This window comes from Crocodylus siamensis, chromosome 4 (assembly GCF_052110815.1).
Source record: "Crocodylus siamensis isolate JL-2025a chromosome 4, ASM5211081v1, whole genome shotgun sequence".
NCBI classification, from domain to species: Eukaryota; Metazoa; Chordata; order Crocodylia; family Crocodylidae; genus Crocodylus; species Crocodylus siamensis.
Genome location: NC_143398.1, coordinates 5,336,075 through 5,358,793, shown reverse-complemented (window position 1 = coordinate 5,358,793; position 22,719 = coordinate 5,336,075). Strand labels below are relative to the sequence as shown.

The following is a 22,719-nucleotide window of genomic DNA, read 5'->3' as shown; positions in this document are numbered from 1 at the left end:
AGTCAATCTAATTAGCATTATTAGCTATCATAGTAATAGATATCAGAAGTAGAGATCCACTTTGTGGAGCTTGTTTAAAACTATTTGGCGAGGAATAATGGAGGCTCTGGATGAGGGTGAGGTTTCTTTTTACCCGAACAGGAGCAAGTAACAGGGCAGAATTGATTGCTGTCACTCATCAGTAAATATGGAGGAACAGGATTATGGATCCGGGGCAGTGCTGCAGTGTTTTAATCTGAAAATCAATGCAGAAAAAGGAAGTTGGCTTTGTGGGGATATTGTAGAGGTTGTGATGTTGGTTTTGATCAGGTTTTATTCTGCAAACAGAGCCACTAATTCCCCATCACCTTTTGATTAATACAGAGAGAGGGCTAAACTCACCTCTGCTTGTAGTGCTCTTGAACTCGGGGGAGTTTCCCCAGGGATGAGTTTAACTCCTATTTCTCAGACCAAGCAAGGATTGCAAATGCTGCAGCCTCTCTGTGCATCTCTGAAATAACCCTTTACACACCTGACCGACCTATTGGCCCATTTCGTATTTGCATGGGGGTTTTGTAACATGCCATGAATATTTTTAATAACAGGGCAATCAAATACATAAGGCTTTGGTAAAGACACCCCAAGGTGACTCGAGGAAGTTTGACTGTAATGTCCAAATCCCCGAATTTGCAATCCGTCTACATGTCTCATATTTATTATGAGATATTTTCAGCCCTCTGCTTCTGCAGATGGTGAAAATTGTTTTTAACCTGTAAAGTTCCCTTTTGCAATTCATGTTGTTATGATATGGCACCTGCTGCATTAGAAAGTACTTCTCAGGCTTGCCAGAGCATGGGGGTTTCTGGGGGTGAGAACAGCACATGGGAATGTATGCAACACTGGGGGTGGCAAAGAGAAATTTGGGACAAGGAACAGGGGGCCAAATCTTTCGTCTTAAAGGGCATTTATAGACGTGCTCCAGGAGGCAGGGGGCGGGGGCACTTTAATGACTCAGGCATGTTAATTGAAAGCACCCGAGCGTCCCCGCACTGAAAAATGTCAGCGGGGAGCTTTGAACCTTTAAAGCTCGTTGGACCAGGTTGAGTTCAAATCACCCCACCGCCATTTTTCAGTATGGGGACTCTAATACACGTGACATTCGAGGCTGCCAGAGCGCATTCATTTCCAATTAGTCAAGCAATGAACTGAATCTGCCCCGACGCTCTGGATCGACAGCACATCGGAGCAGCCTCGCTGCGCATCTGTTGGAGCCCAGAGGTGCCACGAGATCTGTGACGTCAGAAACCCATTCGATCAGGGTTAGAGCGGGCATCCACAATGCAGTCTCCAGCCAGCAGAAGCTGCATGTATGTGGCTTTTCTGCAAAAGTCCCTTTGGTTTTAAGGTCTTTTATTTTCCCTAGAGAAATCCATCATATTGAAGTTATCAGCTTCTGAAGGATGAGGGGCTAAGTCAGCCCCACCAACACTGAAACCCCTGGTGCTCAGCAGATTTCAAACCTGGTGATGAGATCACTGAGCCAGCCCCTTCTACTCTATATCTCCTCTGCCTTTGCCTTTATCACTTCATTTGACGTTGCTCAGCTGTCCGCGGTGCTCAGCGATTCCGCTCATTGCTCGGGGACAGCAGCATCCTGCTGTAGGGTTGCATCTGTGATGCTAATTGACAGCATCCAGAAACTGCAAAGTTAAGATGGGTGCTTGACCCTTTCCTCTGTTTTACACCTCCTTCTCCTTCATTTTAATGACTTGATAAATAAAGAACGACAATGTCCAGTGTGAGTCCTGAATGATGCCAATTAGCAGTCATTTTGATGGCAGCATTTCTGATCCGGTCCCTTGCTAGCTAATAGTTAGAGTTAGAAGGCCCAGCTCGTTTGATAAAGCTCTCTGAGTCTCATTCACATGATGCTGAATTTAGGCAGCACTGTCCTCATCCAGTTCGAACCAGTGGCCTGGAATGGGGTGCTCTCTAAAAAGCCATCGCCATTTCAGTATTTCCCAGTACCGTGAATGTAGCCACACCTTCTCTGTGATGCACAGTCTTTTCAACAGTTCCTCGTGTCCCTGCTGTATCGGTTGTGTGCAGTGGCATGTCTTCATGCTGTCTGGTTTTCCCTTCCAGAGTACGGTGATTGTGGAGAAGACGGTGCAAGACCTCATGGACCTGATGCATGACATGAGCGCTTATTCGGATCAGTTCCTCAACATGGTGTGTGTGAAGCTCCAGGAATACAAGGACACCTGCACTGTTGCCTACAGGTATGGCCCATCCCAGGGAAAAGGACCATCTTGTAAAATAGAGAATCGGCTCCACTGCCCATGATGCCACTAAATCATCCACGTTTGGCACGATCGGAGACGGGATCCTGGGCTGATGGGGTATTGGTCTGACCCAGAATGACACCTCATATCTTTTTATGATGGTTGGAAGGGAGGAGGTATTCAGTAAGAAAGAAAATGGAAGGCCCTGTATATGTTTGATGTGTTGTTATTGTTCCAGTCTCTAGGATGGAGTTGGTTCCCCTCAAGTGACACTTTTACTCTCAGTTAGGCAAGGGCATATCTCTGTGGGGGAGAGAGAAATCTAGGATAATAGCCACCCATGTATAGAGTCTGGGGAGACTTGGTGTTGGCACACCTGTGTGCTTCCTCTCCGAAAAGACTTGATTTGGCTCATGGCAGCACCTCAGCAAAGACGGTCTTTGTTCTCGGTGTGACGGGGGAGATCTGAACCTGGACCAGAGGAATTGGGATGGAAAATGTGTCATCTCCCTAAGCATCTCCCTGCATCCATTGTCACACTTGGCTAGATGATGTGACAAAACAAGTCAAATATTTTCCCATTCTAGGTTCGAAAGTGCACACAGGCTGAGGTGGTGAAAGCCAGCTGAGGGGCTTCAGTGCATAGCTCTCATCCACTTTATTGGGACGTGCATCTCCAAATCCAGGGAATTGTATTGAATATTATCGCATGTTCGCATTTCATTCTCCCCAAAGGTCCCTGAAGTACAGGATCCCTGGGTCACATCATTCATTTGCAATCTGTGGCAGGAACTGAACAGCTTCCAGCACCATGGCATGGAGGCGCAGCACAGGGAGTGAAGGAGGGCCAGTGGCTGCAGTGCTACTGTGGTAATCTGGAGACTAAGTTAAGCTCCTTGCTCCGTCCTAAACTTCCCATGCAGTCTCCAGCAAATTGCTTAAGTCAGGGGTATCAAACATAGCTCATGGGCCGGATTCAGCCCTTGGAGTCTCATACTTATTGTATGAGACTCCGAGGGCTGTTGGACTACCAGCGTGGCTGGGGGAAGTGGCCTGCTGCAAATCAGGGCAGTGGGTGGCAGAAGGGCAAGTGATGGCTCATACGGCCCCAGTCACCCCCTGGCCGCTTTGCCCATCTACGCTGCCACAGCCCTACTTCCCCAGCCGCTGGCCACCAATGCCACCACCACGTGCCAGAGCTGGAGCTGCTGCCACGTGACCTGTGTCAGAGCTGGAGTTACCGGCACCACCAGAGCTTCCTCTTGCGCCAGGCTGGATCTGGCTTGCAAGGAGTCCTGTGGTCCCAATCCAGCCCGGGGGAGATGCCCCTTGACTTAACCTAAGGCAATAGCGGTATACCCCAGCAGGGTTGTTCCAAGTACTCCCCTCCCAAAACGCACCCCTGAGACCACTTCAGGTTGTCTCTCTGACACTGCTCTCAGCACCGTGACCCGTGGGGACAAACCTGGAGTGGCTGTGCTGGCACGTATTTCGAGTTTGCGAGCAGGCCATGCTGCGTGGTTCTCCTCTCGTATCCTAAAGCTTCCCTACCGCATGTTAGGAAGGCACCTGGCCCCTCGGTTGTGAAGTGCTGAGTGAGCTACGGTCACGAGGTCCATTAAATGCACGCAGTACCTTTAAATAGCTAGAATCCAAGACGTTGATATACACGGTACCTTTAAATACCTAGAGTCCAAGCTGTCGATGATAGGGAAAACATTCTAAAAAGCTCTTTGTTTTATTTTTCCAGATAATGTGCAGAAATTATTTCCGTTGCCTGATTTCATTTAGAAACATTACATCTGCTTAATTGGCTACATACGGTCCTTCCTTCCTTCTAGTGTCCTTGTTGCGAAAAAGTAGTTAGCAGGATATGCAGATTCACTGGAAGCTGCCATGTGTGCTTCTGCTGTGGTTTTGATCTTGCAATCTCGGGGCTGGTAACCGTGTGCCGTGCCCCCTGCACCACCCCAGCCCTTCACTGCATCTGGTAATGTGAATAAAGCTAATAATAATAGACACATAGGTGAGTATGGGGGGATGTCTGGTACTATACACACATGCACACATACGTGTGTGTGTGTGTGTACAACTACGCATATGCAGATATATACACTTATATGTCTGCACATATATCTGTCGCCTTCAATAATAATAACATTACGTTTTATGAGATCTTGCTGGCTGAAAGCAGACAAATGGCAATAATTTGTTTACAGTTGTTGGTCTGAATTTCCAAAGGACTTTTCTTTCTTTTATTCTTTCCTTCCTTCCTTCGTTCCCTGATACCAGCCCTAGCTTTGGCACCTGCTGAGGACTAATTAGGACAGCCCTAATTTGGACAACCATATCCTGATTGCAGCAAGAGGAAAAACAGGAAACGTTCTGGTTTTGCTGCTAGCAAATGACTGACTGAAATAGAAATCTATATACAATTCAAATGATTCAGAGGAACGTAGCGGGGACAGGAGAAATTGTTACCCTGCTTCGTGTGCATGTGTGTGCATGCAGCTTGATCTATCCAGAGAGATAGTGAAATCTATAAGGTAGCAATGCCCTCTGCTGGGAGTTTTCATGTAGTCGAGCTGCACGCTGTCTTGCCCTTTGAGCCACGGTTTCCCCCGAGGCTTGAGGAGGGCAGAGGGGAAGCAACAATTACCTCCAGTGCTGGTTTTGGAAAGACCCAATCCTCAAGCAGTATAAATGGATGTCACTCTATTGCAGTCAGTGGAGCATGGCTGATTTACACCAGGTAGCGATCCAGTCCTGCAGACATGCAGCTTGCTCTGACTGGATGACCATTGCAAACGCTAAGCTAAAGGGGACGACTTTTTGGGAGAGGAATTGTGCGCATGTGTGTGTTCACGTGCCTGGTGGGTAGAAAAGAGGTGTGAGGTTTACCATTATCTTAAGTGCCAGAAACACTTGCGGAGGAATAACTCTCTGGGTTGCTCAGGCTGCACGCATGTGCGCACATGCACGTGAAGCAGGGTGACAACTATCAGGGTCTGTGCCCCGGGTGGCAGTAGGGGCTGGGCCAGCTGTGGGAGCAGCAGCAACTGGGTGGGCAGCGGCGCGGGCTGCTGCTCTTGCACCCTCTTGTTATGCTGTTGAAAACTCACGTGCAAGTCTTACTAACTTGCATGAAGGTAGGGACCAGGTTGAAAAACACTACATGATTTAGGAAGAGAGATAATAGAAGGCTAATGCAGTGGCCAGTTGAGTCATTGGCTTTGCTCTGTCTGTCTCTTGGAGAAAATATTAAGAAATATGGATGCCATTTCATAGAATCACAGAAAAGCAGAGCTGGAAGGGACCTCCGGAGGTCATGTAGTCCAGCCTCCTGCTTGAGGCAGGATCGTCCCCCTCCAAACTAATCTGTACAAGCCTTTGTCTAACCTGTTCCTAAAATTGTACGATCCACCCTGCCGCACAGCGACAAGGCATATTGCCCAAACCTGCCACCTTGAAACATGGGTTGTGTCTTAATACAATTCTTTTCTGGCGTTGAGCACCTTCAGGATGCAACTAATAAATCAAAGTAATGATTTAATCATAAATCAAATAGCCCAAGTGGATGCTGTTGTGTACAAAGCTTTCTATTCTGCATGTGACTAGAAGAGGTGGAATCCTCTGAATCTGCGAAGACCTGTACAAAAAACTACATCTTAAGCCTGCCAGTCAGAAAGAGCAGTTAACTAATGGACTTTACTTGCAACTATTTAATAGTAACTGGTTTTGGTTTCAAAAATAGGATCCACCTTTCAGCAGTTCAGGTTTGAGAAGACACTTTCCCCTAGAGTCATACTGTGCCACAGATGTATACTACAGCAGCCTACCTCTGAAGCAGTGGATAGACCTCTGATGGAGATGTAGTACTGGATTATAGGAACCACTAGGCTAAATCAGTATGGCTATTTCCACGCTGAAGTGTGTGACTCGGAGGAATAGATCTGTATGTGCTAGATCACAAGAGCTGCAGAGATCCTGAAAGTGATACTCATTCACTAATGGAGGCTGCTGGCATGGGTGTTAGGAAATAGCCTCATCATTTCAGAAACTTAAAATCTACGGGGTTTGGCATTGCATTTCAGTTTTCTTCTGATGTTTCCTATATGGACAAGAACTTAACATGGCTGAAAAATAGTTTAGAGACTTACTTAGATACCAGGGAATCCACAGTTATAATTAATGACACCAAATTCTGCCATGGGTATCAGGTGGGAGAATTTATTTAACAAGTTGCAAATGCAATGGGGAAAAAAAAAGATTTGGTTGTCTCAAAATTCTGAATAAACTTGCAGAATAAATTAGCTGGAAAATAGGTGTCAGGGCCAGCTTCACAAAACTATTAGTCTTACTGGTGGGGTACCTCTTTATTCCATCACCTTCATAGGCACTTCTGTCTTCTCCTCTGGCGGTGCATTTATTTGGCCACTCTCTTCCTCTGATTTTCCAACAAACATCTGCAGTTTCTTTTATGGAACCATTTGTGCTCAAATGAAACTGGGGGAGGAGTGTTTTTGCAAACAAAAAAAATGAAACGTTTAAAGGCAGGCTCTGGCGAGGGTGGTTGAACATTGGGACCGGCTGCCTAGAGGAGCTGGGGAAGCTCCGTCCTTGGACATTTTCAAGAGTAGGTTGGACAGACACTTGGCTGGATGGGATGGTTTAATCAGGGCTGGTCCTGCTTTGAGCAGGGGGTTGGACTAGGTGACCTCCTGTGGTCATGAATTGTTTCATGAAACAATTTCTCCTTCAGTTTTTTTAGTTGATCAACCAAGACCCCCAAAGAGAGGAAGTTATTCATAGAGCCTCGTGCTTCAGGTCTTGGATTTTTAAATAACAAGGCTTGGGGAGACGGTAGTGTAGGGCATTGAAGGCCTGTGGGTGAAGGTAAGTTATGAGGGGAAGAGGAATGAAAGTATTGTTAAGGGGAGGATCGTGAACATGGAAGATTTCAAAGTATCTAAATGAATAATTTCCAGCGTGACCCTTATCTATAATTGGGATGTGGCTGCTATGTGGTGCAGGCATTTAACAGATGGAGAATTGCAGCCCCGAGAGGTGTTCAAGGTCACTTAGGATACCTGTGACAGAGCAGGGACCTGAACCCAGCTTTTCATAGCTTTGCAGGAGCTCCCTAACTTCTCAGTCCCCTTGCTCTACTCTGGTTTGCTTCCTTTCCACACCCTTTTGTGGTGTGCAATGCAAAATGTGGTCTGCGATGCAATGCAAAATGTGTTGCACATTTTGCATTGTAAGCTCTTCAAAGCAGGAACCTGTGTTTTTTTTTGGTTTCTTTTTGTTCGCCTGTCAGGTGCCAGACACCACATGGCGAGCGCACCTGAGTGACAATCGTAGCTTCTGGACTTTCACCAGCGTGAGAGAAAACCGCTATGAATTGATGGTCTCCAGAGCTTGGCTTCACCCTTTCTTTGGCCATGCCAAAAAACCCGTCCTCCCTAACTAATTTTGCCGTGTGTCAACAGGGTGCAATTTGCATCTCTGCCCCCCAGTTGTTTCCTTAACGAACAGCCGTGGCACCCCGAGTGCGTTCAGGGAGCAGTCGCCCTACACAACTGCTCAAATGGATGAACAACGTGAATCTGTGGCCACAATGTCCGACAGATGTTTTACGACCAGAACTCACTGAGCTGTGCAGGGATGGGCCTTCCTCGTGAATGCGGCATCACCTGTTCAAGTGCTGTACCTATTCCCCGGCCCCCCCTGGGGAGCTAGGTACAAACCATCACACAGATGGCTGGTTGAGCTGTGAATTAATTAGTAGATGATGGCACTGTGGTCATGATTAACTCTATTACTGCAGCAGGAAGTAATTGGATAGGTTTGGGTTGGTTGGGGGGGATGCTTGTAAGTAGGCATTCTGGACGATGGGAAAGCATTTCATAATGTCTCGTTATGTGTCACTCGAAGATCTTAATTAGATCGATGTTGATAGGAAGTTGGCACGCAGACCCAAAGCCAGATGAAATGCTGCAAACGAAGGGTGGTGCTAAAAGACTTGAGCAGCTGACCATGGGAGCTGGATATCTGTTGGGTTGCAAAGAAGGATCAGTGCAAGGTCCCATCCTTTGCTAATGGGCAAGGACGGGACCTCACACTGCTAATGTGTCTCTGTGCTAACGAGCAAGTAGATGGAGTTGAAACAGTAGGGCAAGAAAGTTTGGAGATGCCCCAGGGGTCTTTCCTGCCCACATGCAGGGGGCTGGACCCATGAGGGCCCTTCCAGCCCCTAACAACTATGAACCTATGCCACAAACATGAGAAGCAACGGAGGAATCGTACAAAGGGAAATAGTTGGTTTACAGTTTGGACCTGTTGCCTGCCATTGATTAGGGAAAACCCCCCATTGATTTGAAGCTGGGCTTTATTTTTTTTTGCAATATTTTGACTGCAATTCAAATGTATAAGGTCCCAGGCGTTGGGTATTTACCCACAGAATTTGCACAGGTGTTTCTGGAGTCCAGTAACAACAATGGGAAGGAGCCTCTTGGAAAAGCAGGAAGTTGGCAAAGAGCAGGCAGCAAATGAGATCTGAGTTTGCAACTCAATATAGCAACAAAACCAACAAGGAAAAAAAAAAAAGGCAATCAGATTTTGGGCAGGAGATGCCCCGTATCATAAAACAGAGAAGTAATGGTGTCCTCTGTACATCTCTGGTGAGAAGGCTCCCAAAGACTGCGTTCAGTTGTACGCATCTGAAGGGATGTGATAACAGTCTATAAATAATTGAGGAGCAGAAACAGTATGAGTAGTGAGAGACTGAGGCTGCTACAAGGGGATATAACTGGGAGTAATGGGATAAAATTAAGCTAAGAAAAACATTGCCGTAGTATCTGGATTTGCACCCCCCAAAAGGTTAGGTGTGTTCAACTGTGAAATCAGTTCCCAAGGGAAGCAGAAGTATCCCCCCAGCTTTCAGTCATTTAAAAACTTGACTGGACAAACCTCTGGCTAATAGATTCCAGGAAACCTTTGCATTGACAGGGAAATGGATGGAAATTATCTTCTTCATCCCATTTCTCTTCGGTGGCCAAGATTTTGCCGGATGTTTTTAAAAATAAATTGAAAGGAAACCTTGAATTCTATCTGTGAACAATGCAGTGCCCCCTTTCTTGTGGCAGTGTTTAATCCACCCTCTTTTTAAAAGGTTAGAGAGATGCCTTTGTTAACAGAGAAAGAAGCCACAAGTTTCCAAACAGCAATCCTGAGGCTTGGTCACGGAAATCTTGCGGGGCTGAAAATTGCATCCGTTCCTTTTGCCGGTGGTAGATTAAACATGAGATGTCAGGGCAGAAAGTAAGATCACAGGCAAGCACAGGTGACAGTCCTTTTCCCAGATCGCTGCAGGAGGAAAGGTGGTTTCCTCGGAGAGCTCCAAGGGGGTGATCAGCTGTTCAGGCATGGTGGCAAGGAGCCGTGATCTAGCCCACTTAGAAACACCTCCGTCTGGTCTCATCTCAGTGCCGTTGTCACTGGATTCCCTTTAGAAGCCCATAGACATGATGTGTGTTTCTATTCCTTTTACCTCCGTTCGGTTCATGCAACATATCCATTGGCCAATTTAAATTTGAAATAAAGCAAATTAATTCCTGCGGGGTACTGGTTTGCAAGATGCCTGTCTTGCACAGTACTTCTCGTGTTATTGCATAACAGCGTCACCAGTTGAGCCACTAAGTTAGCATTGGGGGCTGAGTAAGCGCTGTATTGGTGTTTTATTTCAGCGCAAAATCCATCTTTTTCAAGAGTGTGAGAAAAATGTCTGCAGGGGAGTGTGGGAGGGTCTTCTCTGCCCTAACAGGAAATAATAGAAATAATACTTGCAAGTTTTTAGCATTTTTATTTTGGAACCTCCAAGCACTTCATCAGCATTAATTATAGGGTCTTACTACAGTCTTTAGTAGATGATGATATATTCATTTAGGATGGATGTATCCAACCCGTGGCACTTGAGGGGGTCAGTCCACAAGTGCAATCCCAAGTGTTATCCTGGCCCCACGTGTCAACACATCTCCATACACCAGCCGTAGCCACACCATACACCAGTCCAGCCCTGTGGGTCTGATCCGACGTGGCCCAGTCCTGCCATGGAGCGACTTTGCATGCTGGCCCGACCATGCACCAGCACAGTCTAGCATGCAGGGCCACGTTATGCATCCAGTGGCAATTAACAGTGCCGCCGTTCCCCTGCCGTCAAACTTCCAGACCTTTAGGGAGCCCGCAGGCCAGGTGACCCGGCTGTGTGGGCTGGAGGTTGAGCTCCATTGAATTAGGGTAAGACCAGAGCATAAAACAGGCACGTGAAGTGTGGTGTGTATTTGTACATGGTAGCCTAGGGGAGCAGAGGGAACCTGGATTCTGCTTCAGTCTGCGTCCACTTTATGGATGGATAAACTTAGGCACAGAGAGGCTGGGAGACTTGTTAAAGGTCATTTGGAGAGTCAGCGACAAGGGTCTGGAAGAGTGCCCGTGAGCTGCGACTCCCAGCCCCCTTTGCACCCACTTGAAAATTGTTTCTCAGGCCCTTTCAGTCCAGCGGGGTGAGATTGCCTCCCCCTTTGTTGACCAGCGCCATTCTCACCGACTTTCACTGGGGGCGCTCGTGGTCATGGGAACTGTGCTCCTTTAACATGCTGCCAGTCGTGCCCGATGCGTTTCAACAGGGAACAAGCAGCTAATCAGCATCTTTGTGCAGAACGTCTCTTCTGTCAGCAGGGTTTCGGTAGTACAGACATTAGTCATATTGCTGAAAACATTAAGCAGGCAGCGTCTCAATATTTTGACTGAAGCATAATCTGTGATTCAGGATTATGGGTACATTTTATATGAAATCTTTATTAGATGATTCGGTTGACTTGGCAGTAGGAGACTGTGTCTTTAATCTCCTAGTCCCTGGTTCCAGATAGGCTTCCAAAATTTCTACCTTTGAGACCGTTGGCATGTGTTGAGTTGGTGGCTTTCACCCAATCCTTCCTGCATAGGTTTTTGTTGCAAAGGTGCTGTAGGTACTAGATAGCAGTCTCAGTAGTAATCCGAAGAAGCAGATGAGCCAGAAAGATTAAGTTAACTTTTCCTTCCTGCTTATGAAATAGGATCCTTAAGCAGCATCAATCCAAGTAGCTCCATTGACTGCAGGAGAGGGGTGAGGATATGGACCCATTTGAGTACATAATTCACATTAGCAGGTGTTCGGGGAGATGCTTGCACTGTATCTGCCCATATTGTGCCTGCCCTGCGGATAAATGGAGAAGTCATGCTTTTTGACCTCCATTAGGAACCAGCCATTCATAAATATGGTGCATTTCGGAGCAGGACTCATGAAGTGACTACCGATACAGCAAGTAAGAGTTGTCTTTGCCTACCATGCCTGTTGGTGATTTCTTTCAGGAGCATTGTCCAGTCAGATGAAAAGCTGGTTATCAGTGCATCCTGGGCAAAAGATGATGACATCAGCAGGCTCTTAAAGTCTCTGCCCAACTGGATCAATATGGCTCAGCCCAAGCAACTAAGACCTAAGAGAGAAGAGGAGGAAGACTTTATAAGGTAGGATATCTGACCACTGGTGTCCTAACGCGCTCCACAATACTCTGATGACAGCAGCAGGAAAAATTGTTGTTAAAAATGAAGAAGTAATTGATATATTTCCCTGATATTTACAGTCCTGATGTGGTTCTGTCCCTTTGCAGCAAAGCGTGGGTGGGTATCTAAACTTTTGGGCCACGAGCTATTTGTAGATGGCATGCCATGAGGGGTTTTGCCATGAAGTTGATACCATATCAATATTTAGCCTGATCTAGGCAGCAAAAATAATATTTAACTATAATCTTAGCTCATTTTAAAGTTCTCAGAATACTACCTAAAATAAAAGCACGTGATCATGTTAAGAAACCAAAGTTTTCAGTAAGGTGGATAGCAAACTGGCCAGATCACTGGGTTCAAAGGGTAGTAATTAATGCCTCAATGTCTACTTGGCAGCCGATAAGAAATGACAGGTCCCAGGGGTCAGTCCTGGGGCTAGTTTTGTACAGGTTCTTCATCAACAGCCTGGAAGATGGGATGTATTGCACCCTCAAGAAGTGGGTGAATGACACCAAGCTGGGGAGAGTAGGTGATATGCAGGGAGGTAGGACCAGGGGATTCAGGAGACCGAGACAAATTGGAGGAATGGGCCAAAACAAATCTCATGAGGTCCTGCACTTAGGATGGAGCAGTCCCATGCACTGCGGCTGCCTGGCTGGGCAGCAGCTCTGCAGAAAAGGACCTGGGGGTGACAGAGGACAAGAAGATGGATATGAGCCAGCAGTGTGCCCTTGTTGCCAAGAAGGCTAATGGGCTCCACTAGTAGGTGTGTTGTCAAAGGAAGTGATTATTCCCCTCTGTTCAGCACTAGTAAGGCCACATCTGAAGTCCTGTGTCCCATTTTACCCCCTCCCTCTCCCCACTACAGAAAGGATGTGGACAAATTGAAGCGAGACCAGCAGAGAGCAGCAAACATAGTTTGGGGGCTGGGGGACATGACTTGCCAAGAGGCTGAGAGAACTGGGCTTCCGAGAACAGCACTTCCGAGGTGGTTTAGTTTGCGAGCTAACAAAGTGCAACAGCGCACGGGGTGTCGGAAGCCGGCGTGCCCAGGGATTAGCAGGCTTCCAGCGTCCTGTGCGCCACCCCTGCCATCTCCCACCACTGCACAACCCAGCGGCAGCCCATGCAGGCAGGCCGGCTCAACCGAAGAAAAAAAAAAAGCGCTGAGGAGCCTGATTTTCTTTTCTTTTCCTTCCCCCCCTCCTGGAGCCTGCCTGCCTCCCTGCTGGAGCTGTGCAGGGGCCTGGTGCTTCCCCCTGGGGCTGCAGGACCGCCCGGGCCAGGTGCCAGCAGGCAGGTGCTGCCTGGGGGGCACTGCCACCGCGGAGGTTAGCACCGGCCCTCTGGCAGCCGCGAAGGGAAGCACTGGGCTCCCACATGGTAAGGGACCACTCGGCCTGCCAGCAGCTTACCCCCTCCCGCTACCCGCTGCGGGAGAGGCAGGTAAGGATTGGGCCCCCACCGTTGTGTACATGCTACGGGGGTTTAGTTCAGTTTAATTCTCCTTGGCTGGGATGATGTAGTTGGGGCTGGTCCTGCTTCGAGCAGGGGTTGGACTAGATGCCACCTCCTGAGGTCCTTTCCAACCCTCACTTTTTCTGGTTCTATTATACTATTGCTCCTCGCGTTGCAGCAGTACTTTTTGAGAGCATTGCTAGTGCAAAACCTGGCGTTCTGTATTCTCAACCAACTTCTCGCAGTCAATGTGTCGCTGCCATTCTCACACAGTCATTAAGGTGGTCGTCTGTCAGAGCCAACCTGAATATGGATTTCAGTACTTCACTGTTGAAAACCCAGCTCCGCTCAGGTATGTTGACTTGAAATGCACACTTAATCAAAGGAAATCTCCTTTCAAAAATGGCAGTTTGAATTTGTCTGCTAATGGCCAAAGTCTGGCTGAGGTGATCTTGCTTCTAATTGCACATCTGTTTGCAGATTAGGATTTCCATTTCCAGGTTAGCTGCATTTCCCTGGAAGACATTTGCAATCTGATCAGCAATTTTGCTTATGTCACTGACAGCGAATGGATTAATAATGTAAAGGCCTGCTGGCTTGATATGTGTAATGTCAAAAAAAAAATTCTTGACAAGATTACTGAGAATGCATAGTCTTATCCAAGTTAATTTATTCAACTTTCTTTGCAAGGCTAGGGGAGGAATACAAGGACTCTTTTCCGGAACTGGATCATCAATAGCTCTGCTCTCATTTTTTAAAGTATTTGCTGATCCCATTTGTGTGTCATGGGTTTCCCTTCACTTTGAATGTCCAGATTAATGCCATTAAGTGTGAATATCAGACTGGGGATTAAAAAATCAGCTGATCACTTATTACTACTGAACTTTTCGTCCTATTCACCTCTGTATTTTCAAACAGTATGCATTTCTGGAAGGAAATGTTGTTATCTTGTCAGTACTTCCCCTTTGCTGAGCTTTTGTACCTCTTCATTGAAGTTTAGACAACCGCAGTGTACATCAGTCTGGGGTGTCGGAAAGCCGCCTGGGGTTGATTTTATTATTTTCAGAACTACATCCATGAGATGCTGACGGTTTCTCGGTTTGATATATGAAGCTTGATGGTGGGTTGTACAGTGGCAAGTGAAATCGGGGAAACCAGACTCTTCCTTGCACATGAAAAGAAAATCAGTATTACTACCTCCCATGGCATGGATGTTTTATGGGTTATTCTTCGAACACGTTTTAGGATGGCTCGTCCTTTTCTTCCATGCCGATCTCCAGCTCTTGGAAAACGTCTTGCCCACAAGTCGTCTTTCTCAGCAGAATAATTTTCAGCTGGTTCTCTTTGAAATTGCCGTTCTCAAGCACCATTCAAAGACTACAATTAAACAGGCAGTCTCAACCACCTCCCTTGACTCATCTCATTGGAAACGGATGACCAGCGTACTTGTAGCTACTTCGTTCACCTTTCCTTCAGCATCTTCAGATCGAGACTTTGGCTTGTCTTCCATAACTTTCAAGGTTTTATTTTTTTTAAATCATCAAACGATGAGTTTGTGGCTGCAAGTAAACACTCGCTCACTAGCTCGCCACCTTCAAATAGTTTCTTGTTTTGACAGGCTTTTTTGAAAGAGGCATTTATTGCAGATTTGCTTGTGTGCTTGGTAAAAAATACTTCACTGAGTGGCTGAAGGCACTTTTCAGAGCCTCTGCTTTTCCCTGCCCTCCTCCCTCTGCGCCCCCGTACATTGCTGTTTTGAGGCTATTTAGCACAGTGCTTCTGATGCAGTATTGTGAAGTGCCACTTAAGGGTTCATTTCTTCCCACCAGGCGCACAGGTACGGCAAACAAGGCAAGCATATTTACTGCTGACTTTCATGGAGAAGTCTTGCTCCTACCACTTGTGATGAAAGTTGTACATCTCTCTTGGTAGTTCACAAGAAGCTGTTTGCTTTTAAAGATGTGGACACGTGGCACTACAGAGTAATTAGCCCTGGACCTGCTCCACAGAGAATTCACGTCTCCAAAGCCAACCTGGTTGCAGTAGGTGCTGTTACAGCACATGAGAACGCTGGCGGGCAGGGAACCAGCTTTCGTTGAGCAGACAGCTCCCGTGGGATTTAATCGGGTAGGTGAGCAGAGGTGTGCGGTACCGTTCCCCCATAGTAAAGTTTACAGCATCTTTTCTGAGTGATTTACTACACAGTAGGGCTGCGTGTTGGGTGCGTCTCACCCCTCACCATGCACTCCCTCCGTGTTGCCAGCACTAAGGCACCTACATCCAACTGTCCTTTTCCTCTGCTTTATTTTTGCTCTGTGTCTTGTCCCCAACACCCAGATCCTCCTTCCATTTCCTTTCTCCCTCCATATAATTCATGCTTCTCGTAGCAACCTGCTCAGCTGCCCCCAGAGAGTCACTTGGCTCACAGACCACTGCCTCTCCTTCTCTGGCACTTGATGCCCATCGTCCATATATCCCATGGTCTGCCATTCCCGGCACTTGGCTGCTCTCACCTCCTCCCCACCACACACACGCTTTCTGCATGTTTTCTACCTGTTTCTCCCTTCCGTACCCTTCTCTCGTGCCCCTCATTCACTCCCTGAACTGTTAGTATCAAAGGGTCCCAAGTTGTTCCCTGCCATCTCTGCTTATCTTCCCTTTTCTCCCTGCTCCCCATTTCCCTAAAACAGGGCTGGGCAATTATTTCAGGTGGAGGGCTGCTTACCAAGTTTTGGCAAGCTGTCAAGGGCTGCATTTTCCTCTCTGGTGCTAGGCAGGGGCTTCTGGTTGCGGGGGGGGGCGGGGACTGGGCAGGCTTTGCTACTGGGTCCTGCCACTGGCTTCCCCTGGGTCCTACTGCCATGGCTTCTTTCATCTTTGACAGGCAGCCAGGAGCAAATAAATACTAATTTTCTAATTTTTTTAGGGGCCCTGCAGGCTAGATATAATGGCCTGGTGGGCTGGATCCAGCCCCTGGGCCACCCCTGCCCTAAAATCCGAGATCCCACCACTTCTATACTGTGTCCGTCCCCACCCCCCAGTGCTTTTGCCACCAGATGTCTACGCATGTGGAGAAGATGACTTTCATTGCACGTGCCTGCCATGGTACCTTCAGCTGATGCACATATTGGTGGCAATAGCCTCTAGTGAGCTTTCATGGCCCCATCAAACCTCCACAATAGCAGTATGTCCTTTGCATGCTACAGGTCAACTATTTCTGCATCGAAACGTGGGCCAGTGTGCTTGAAGTTAAGCACATGCCTAAGTGAGTTGCTGAATTGGGGTGTAGCAGGACAAAGAGTGTTGACTGGTGCTTACTCTTGTTGCCCATCACCATGAAGCTTGTCACAGGGCGTCCTGCTGGATTGCAGTGATCTTTGCTTTGCTCACGGTGGATGAATAAAGAATCATGCCTAGAGTTACTCTCCCAACATCCAGAATGGGCGGAGAGAAAAAAGCGGAGATCTTCCACTCTCGTGAGCCAGGAGGAGGAAAAGATCCCACTTTAAAGTCCATGGCAGTCGGTGGACTTCTGCTTTTGGCAGGCAATGTTTTGATCACAACTGGAACTGCCGTAGTATGGAATTAAGAGTTATGGGAGGTGATAGTGGTGAATCTGGGGAGCTGCAGGAAGGAAAAGTTGAGAACAAGTGATCAAGGTGCTGCAATGAGAGCCAGTCAGTTTTGGAGTGACAACGGCACACGTATGGTTTCTCTTTGCTCCCAGCAATCCTCTATGGAAATCTTTGGGATATGCAGTTACTATACCCACTGATGCCCAAGTAGCAGAGTTGCTTTTATCTTCTGTATTAACAAAACCTGCAATGTTATACAGTAGCCTTTGAAAAGACAAGTGAGCAGTTTGCCTTTCACTGTACAATGTGATTTCTTCCATCCCCATGAATCACTGGCTAATTCCAAAGAAGCTGGCGACTCTGGTTAGCCAAAAGGCTGTCTGCACGTTCCCATCATGATTCATCATTTCCTTGATTGGCATTTAGCTATAAAATGTTAAGGGTAAGTGAAGCTGTTTAAGATTAGTCTAATTCACTCAGATTGTCTTTTTACTTATTCAGTGAATGCCAGAACAATAAAATAAAGATGATTCAATGGAGAGAGGGAGAGAGAGAGAAATGATTAACAGCATAAAATACGGCTACTCATGGAAATGTTTGCTCATGCTGCAGTATGCCAGTGTATTTTAAAAGCCTTTTGTGGTATCTGGGAGTTTCAGAGAGAGAAATATGTACTGCTTGTCCTGCTGTGACTGCTCTCAAGACCTGTTTCTAACCTGCTTGATGTGGCAGAAATAGAGTTGAGACAGGGCACCCCTGCAGGGGCGGAGGGTGTCGTATAGACTATACCTTTGAGTGCAAAGAGCAGAGCTCCATGCAATACGTTTTGCAGGGCTTGGTCTGTGGAGGCAAAGACTCTTGCCTTTCCATCTCTGTTTCGCAGCATGTGGTATAATAGATCCTAATCCCTCATGAAGGTTTTAGGTGCTCCTGTCATATCAGTATAACGATAACTGCCCATCTGGTTTTACCCAGTCAGTAGTTATCAATGTGGTGTGTGTGTGTGTGTGTGTGTGTGTGTGTGTGTATGCATGTGCGTGTGTGTGTGTGTGTGTGTGTATATATATGTCCCATAGGATTCTGGGCTGTGGCCTAATAGAGATTTCTTGGAAGCTTCAAAACAGCATTTAATTCTTTTGTCCCTTTTTTTGTCCCATTTTTGCACCCCACCACCATTTTCCCTAAAGCTGAAAGTTGCATTTTTGCTCACTTCTTTGTCTCTTTCTTAGTATCAGCTGTTCATTAAGGAGGGTGTGGAAATAACATTCAGCGTCTAAATGTCTGTTTTATTTGCTCCATAGAGAATGGCCGGGGGGTTAATTTTGCGGTATAACGTTGAAGCAGGTATGCCCAATCATCTTTGCGTTGAATTATCCCACGTATTTTTTAAAGAGGCAGATTCCCTTGGTATTGATGCAACTGGGTGATATAACAGGCTACACAGACCCAGTCCTTGAGCTAGCAGGAGAAGCGTTAATACTTTTGCCCTGGGAAGGGCCACAGCAGGGTATTCTGATGGCATTCAGGACAAGGCAGAGATAGCTGGGAGGAAAAGTTGGGCTCTTCTGTGACCTCTCCGTAAGTGAACTCCAGCGGGAAGACAGCAGAGGAAAGTGGGAAGAGCGCTGCCCCATGAGACACTGTCTCCAAGGAATGGTAGGAATACATGAGCCCAGAGAAGGTGCAAGCCCTGGAGAAGGCTGGTTGGGGTGTGTGAGCCTGGAAAAAAGAGGCTTGAAAGGTTTGCATCAAAGAGAGGCTATTTTGTTAATAAACCAGACTCCAAAAATCTCATTTTGAGTGACCCCCTCCCCATCCTTGCATAGGATTTAAATGACAGGAAAGGGAACAGAGGTGCCCTGTACACCCAGTATGCGGGAGGAGCAGCACCCTGCAACAGTTGTGCTTGAACCATCTGCTGCATCCCTTTCCCTTTTCAACTTGCAGTTGTAGTCTCTGCCACTGGCATATGGGGCCAAAGGGAATGCCATGCTACTATGTTCCTGCCTTTTTTCCTTTAGGTTTCCTGCGACTCATTAGATTAATTAGAGTGAAGAATCCAAATGCAGCATCTCTTACAAAAGCCTCCCGCGTATCTCTGTTATCAGTGATTGATTCTGTTGTCTTAACCTGTCAGTGTCTCCGTTGTGATTAGATGTCAGAAGTCAGGGCTGGGATGGGGCGAATCTACCCATTAATATTCCTGTGTGGCCGGGAAGACGAAGAGACCTGATCGGGTATATTATAGTCTCTTGGAACTTGGCAAGGACAGGGAGGAAAGAGTAGTCATGCCTTTCTGTGTATAATTAGGGGTTTTTTTTAAAGCTCTGATGGCAATTTGGCACGTGGTGGATGTGAAATATGTAGTGCCCGTCTTGCTGTAGAAAGGTTAGCATTTGGTTCGTTACTGAATTAGATATGTTAGCGATAAAGCCCAGAGATGTATTCTTTCCAGCCTTAACTTTGAGTGGGGAGAATGTAAAAGAAGATTTCAGATCTAACCGCTGGCAAGCCACAGCATAACCTTCGGTGCTGCAGCTGTCCTGTAGCGCCCAGTAGTGGCAAAGGGCATCACATTAAAGCGCCTATGCATATTGAAGAGAAACCGAACCCTGTGTTGTTCTGAGCAGTCTCCAGGGGGTCTGTGGGGTAAGCGTGGGTCCTTTTCAAGCCCAAAGCTCAGCCGTGTTTTGAAGACTAATGCAACGGGGTCAGTTCTGGAGCAGAATATATCTGGGTGCTGGTTTCAGGGATCAAGCACGCTATAGCTATCAGGCAATTTTCAGCTTTGACTTTTAGAGCAGCCTGTTTAGGAGCATGCAGAGTTGCTAACCTCATAACCACAGCCCGGATTCACAGGTTGAAGTGAAGGAAACTGTGGTCAGTTGAGTCCAGATTGGGTCCTGTAGCCTCAGTTGTATTGGGATCCTGTTTATAGCTTTATATTACATTTCGCTCCTCTTATACTGGCCAGGTGCGTCCTTCTGTCACAAGCAGACCTGCTTGTTTTTTGGTAAGGCTACTCGCTAAGTAAGGTAACATTCAGCATGCTTTCAGGTTTAAAAACCCTTCATCAGGCTGAGGAAGCATCTGCAGTGGGTGCTCATGCAGTCGGTGTGTGCTCGTCCAGGAAGTGCACGCACCAACTGCAGATGCTTCCTCAGCCCGACGAAGGGTTTTTAAACCCGAAAGCTTGCTAAGAAAAATGTTTCCAACTATTTAGTTGGTCTAATAAAAGAGATCAGATTTACCCAAAGAACCTTGTCTACCTCGTTCCTTTGGGACAATTTGCTATCAACAATGATGGGGAGGGGGCGGGGAAGCTCCTTTTCCAAGGGGACTTTCCGTGGGAAATTGAAGTCTGCCCAAGCAAAGTTCCCAGAGCAAATGTGGGAAACTCAACTGAATATGTTTATTAGTAGTACCTAAAGCCACCCCCTTCAGGATTGGGGCCCCATTTTGCCAGGATCTGCCCATGCCACACGTAGCTTGCAATCCAAATTAATGGCTGAGCATCCTTCTGGTGTCGACCGGTGTGAGGAGCAGACTGCAGACAGAACCGGACCAGTATTTTGAAGCAGAATTGGACCAGTGTTTTGAAGAAGAGGCTCCACTGAATGCATTAGTGATCTGCCATAGAACGGCAGAAAACAGGATGGCAGATCGGAGGGGCCAATTTGTGTCCCTAAAGTACTTTGGTCAAGGTCAAGAACATTTTTGGGAGCCACCATCTTCTTGTGGGGCCTCTGACCAGAGTAACAGACCTCAGGCTGAGGGAGTCCTGTTTGTTTTGTGGCATCCAGTGGCCAGAGAAGAAGGATTTTAGTTTTTTAATTCTTCCTATATTTATTCCTGGATCTGGGGAGTTTCTGTAGCCTGATGTCCTCCCCTCCCCTCCCCCCCCCCCCGGTCGATTTTTGAATTTATATTTTCTTCTCTGTAATCTTCAGTTCTTTACTCTCCTTTTTTTTCACTCATTGCTTTTCTGCCCAATTCTTTCCTTCCCTGATGATTTACTGTTCTTTAAGAATGTCAGTTCTGTAGCCGTATCGGTCTAGAGGAAAAGGCCATCAGGACTCGTGGTAGAGATGAGATCTTTTATTAGACCAACAAGATTTTTGCAACAAAAAAATATATAATTCTTTAGTTCTGAACCTCGGCAGAAGAGGTTCTTTGGGTAAATCTGATATCCTTTATTAGACCAACTCAGATAGTTGGAAAAATTCTTCTTAGCAAGCTTTTGGGTATAAATACCCTTCGTAAGGCTGAGGAAGCATCTGCAGTTGGTGTGTGGTCTTCCTTCAAATTCGCATGTGTTGTTTATTACATTTCAAATGACTGGGGTTCGGGCTGATTTGGAAGATCAATAGAGGAGTTTTCAGAGCCTTTTCTGGTTGGTCAGAAGTATGAATCTAACCCAGGTCTAAAGTCGGCGCCATCCCATGGTTGTTCAGTGGTCTTGCATGAATTGAGTTGGTAGATCGATATCCAAATACACCTACATCAGGAAAACCATTGATACAGCGGACACCCATTGCTGGGTGGTAGGGGATTAAGCGAGCATTGAGGACTGAATGCCACTACCACTTGAAGGAGGGCTGTCACATTTGGGACACGGTGAACATGAAGTGGGTATGTGTTGCTCTTATTCCCCTCTTGCCTAGGGACAGTCTTTCTCTTTCCAAGTTCTGAGTATTATAGAGTTTCCCGTTTCAATCCTGTCTCCTCTGGTGTCATGAATATGGGAGAGAAAGAGCTGAAGAGCAAAGAAATTTAACTCCTACCTTCAGAGTCATTACTCTGTCAGATTGCATTCTCCGCTGAAACCAACTTAGCATCAGCCCAGCTCTGCCCTGGCGCCAGGTCTTTCTCATCTCCTAACTGCAGCGAAACCTTGGTAATGTGTATCCCCCCCACACGCTGTCACACGCGTTCTCACTTTCTCTCTCCGGCTCCCCTCCCTCCAAAGATTTAGTAGCAGAGCTGGCACTTTAACGAGGCTTCACGTTACTAAATCTCATTATTGTTGCACGACACACTACAAGATGCTTAATAGTTCACGGTGGTATAGTATACCGCATTACTAAAATGAAACCCAAATGATTCAAGTAAGTGACCAAAGGATTTGGTGCAAAATGTTTCATAGTTTCATAGTAGCTAGGGTCAGGAGGGACCTGAACAGATCATCTAGCCTGACGCCCTGCCACAGGCAGGAATGAATGCTGGGTTTACAAGCCCCCAGACAGGTGATCATCCAACTTCTTCTTGAATTTGCCCAGGGTAGGGGTGAGGACCACTTACTTCCCTGGGAAGTTGGTTCCAGATTTTGGCCACCCTAACTGTAAAATATTGCCTCCTGATCTCTAACCTAAACCTATTCTCCATCAGCTTATTACTATTGTTCCTCATCACCCCAGGTGGTGCTGGGGAGACAAGGGATCTATCTATATGCTGTTAATCGCCCCTGTTGAGTTCGTAGGCAGCCACCAGGTCCCCCCTCAGCCTCCTCTTGCTAAGGCTGAACAGGTTCAGGTCCTTCAGTCTCTCCTTGTAGAGCCTGCCCTGCTGCCCTCTCACCGAGCGGGTGGCCCTCCTCTGGACCCTCTCCATGTTGTCCACATCCCCCCTGAAGTGCGGTGCCCAGACCTGGACGCAGTACTCCAGCTGTGGCCTGACCAGTGCCGCATAGAGGGGGAGGATCACCTCTCTGGACGGGCTTGAGATGCATCTTTGGCTGGCCTTGCTGGCTGCGGTCTGGCATTGGCCGCTCATGTTCATCGTGGAGTCAATAATGACTCCAAGATCCCGTTCCGCCTCTG

General features: G+C 47.1%; 1 protein-coding gene across 1 annotated transcript in view; it reads left to right on the top strand.

The window, feature by feature from the left end:
- Positions 1–22,719, top strand: part of EXOC4 (exocyst complex component 4) — a 577,394-nt gene that overhangs the window by 464,915 nt on the left and 89,760 nt on the right. The window contains exons 12-13 of the mRNA XM_090041546.1: positions 2,125–2,261; positions 11,676–11,831. Of these exons, the coding sequence (XP_089897672.1) occupies positions 2,125–2,261; positions 11,676–11,831 (293 nt within the window). The remainder of the gene's footprint in view (positions 1–2,124; positions 2,262–11,675; positions 11,832–22,719) is intronic.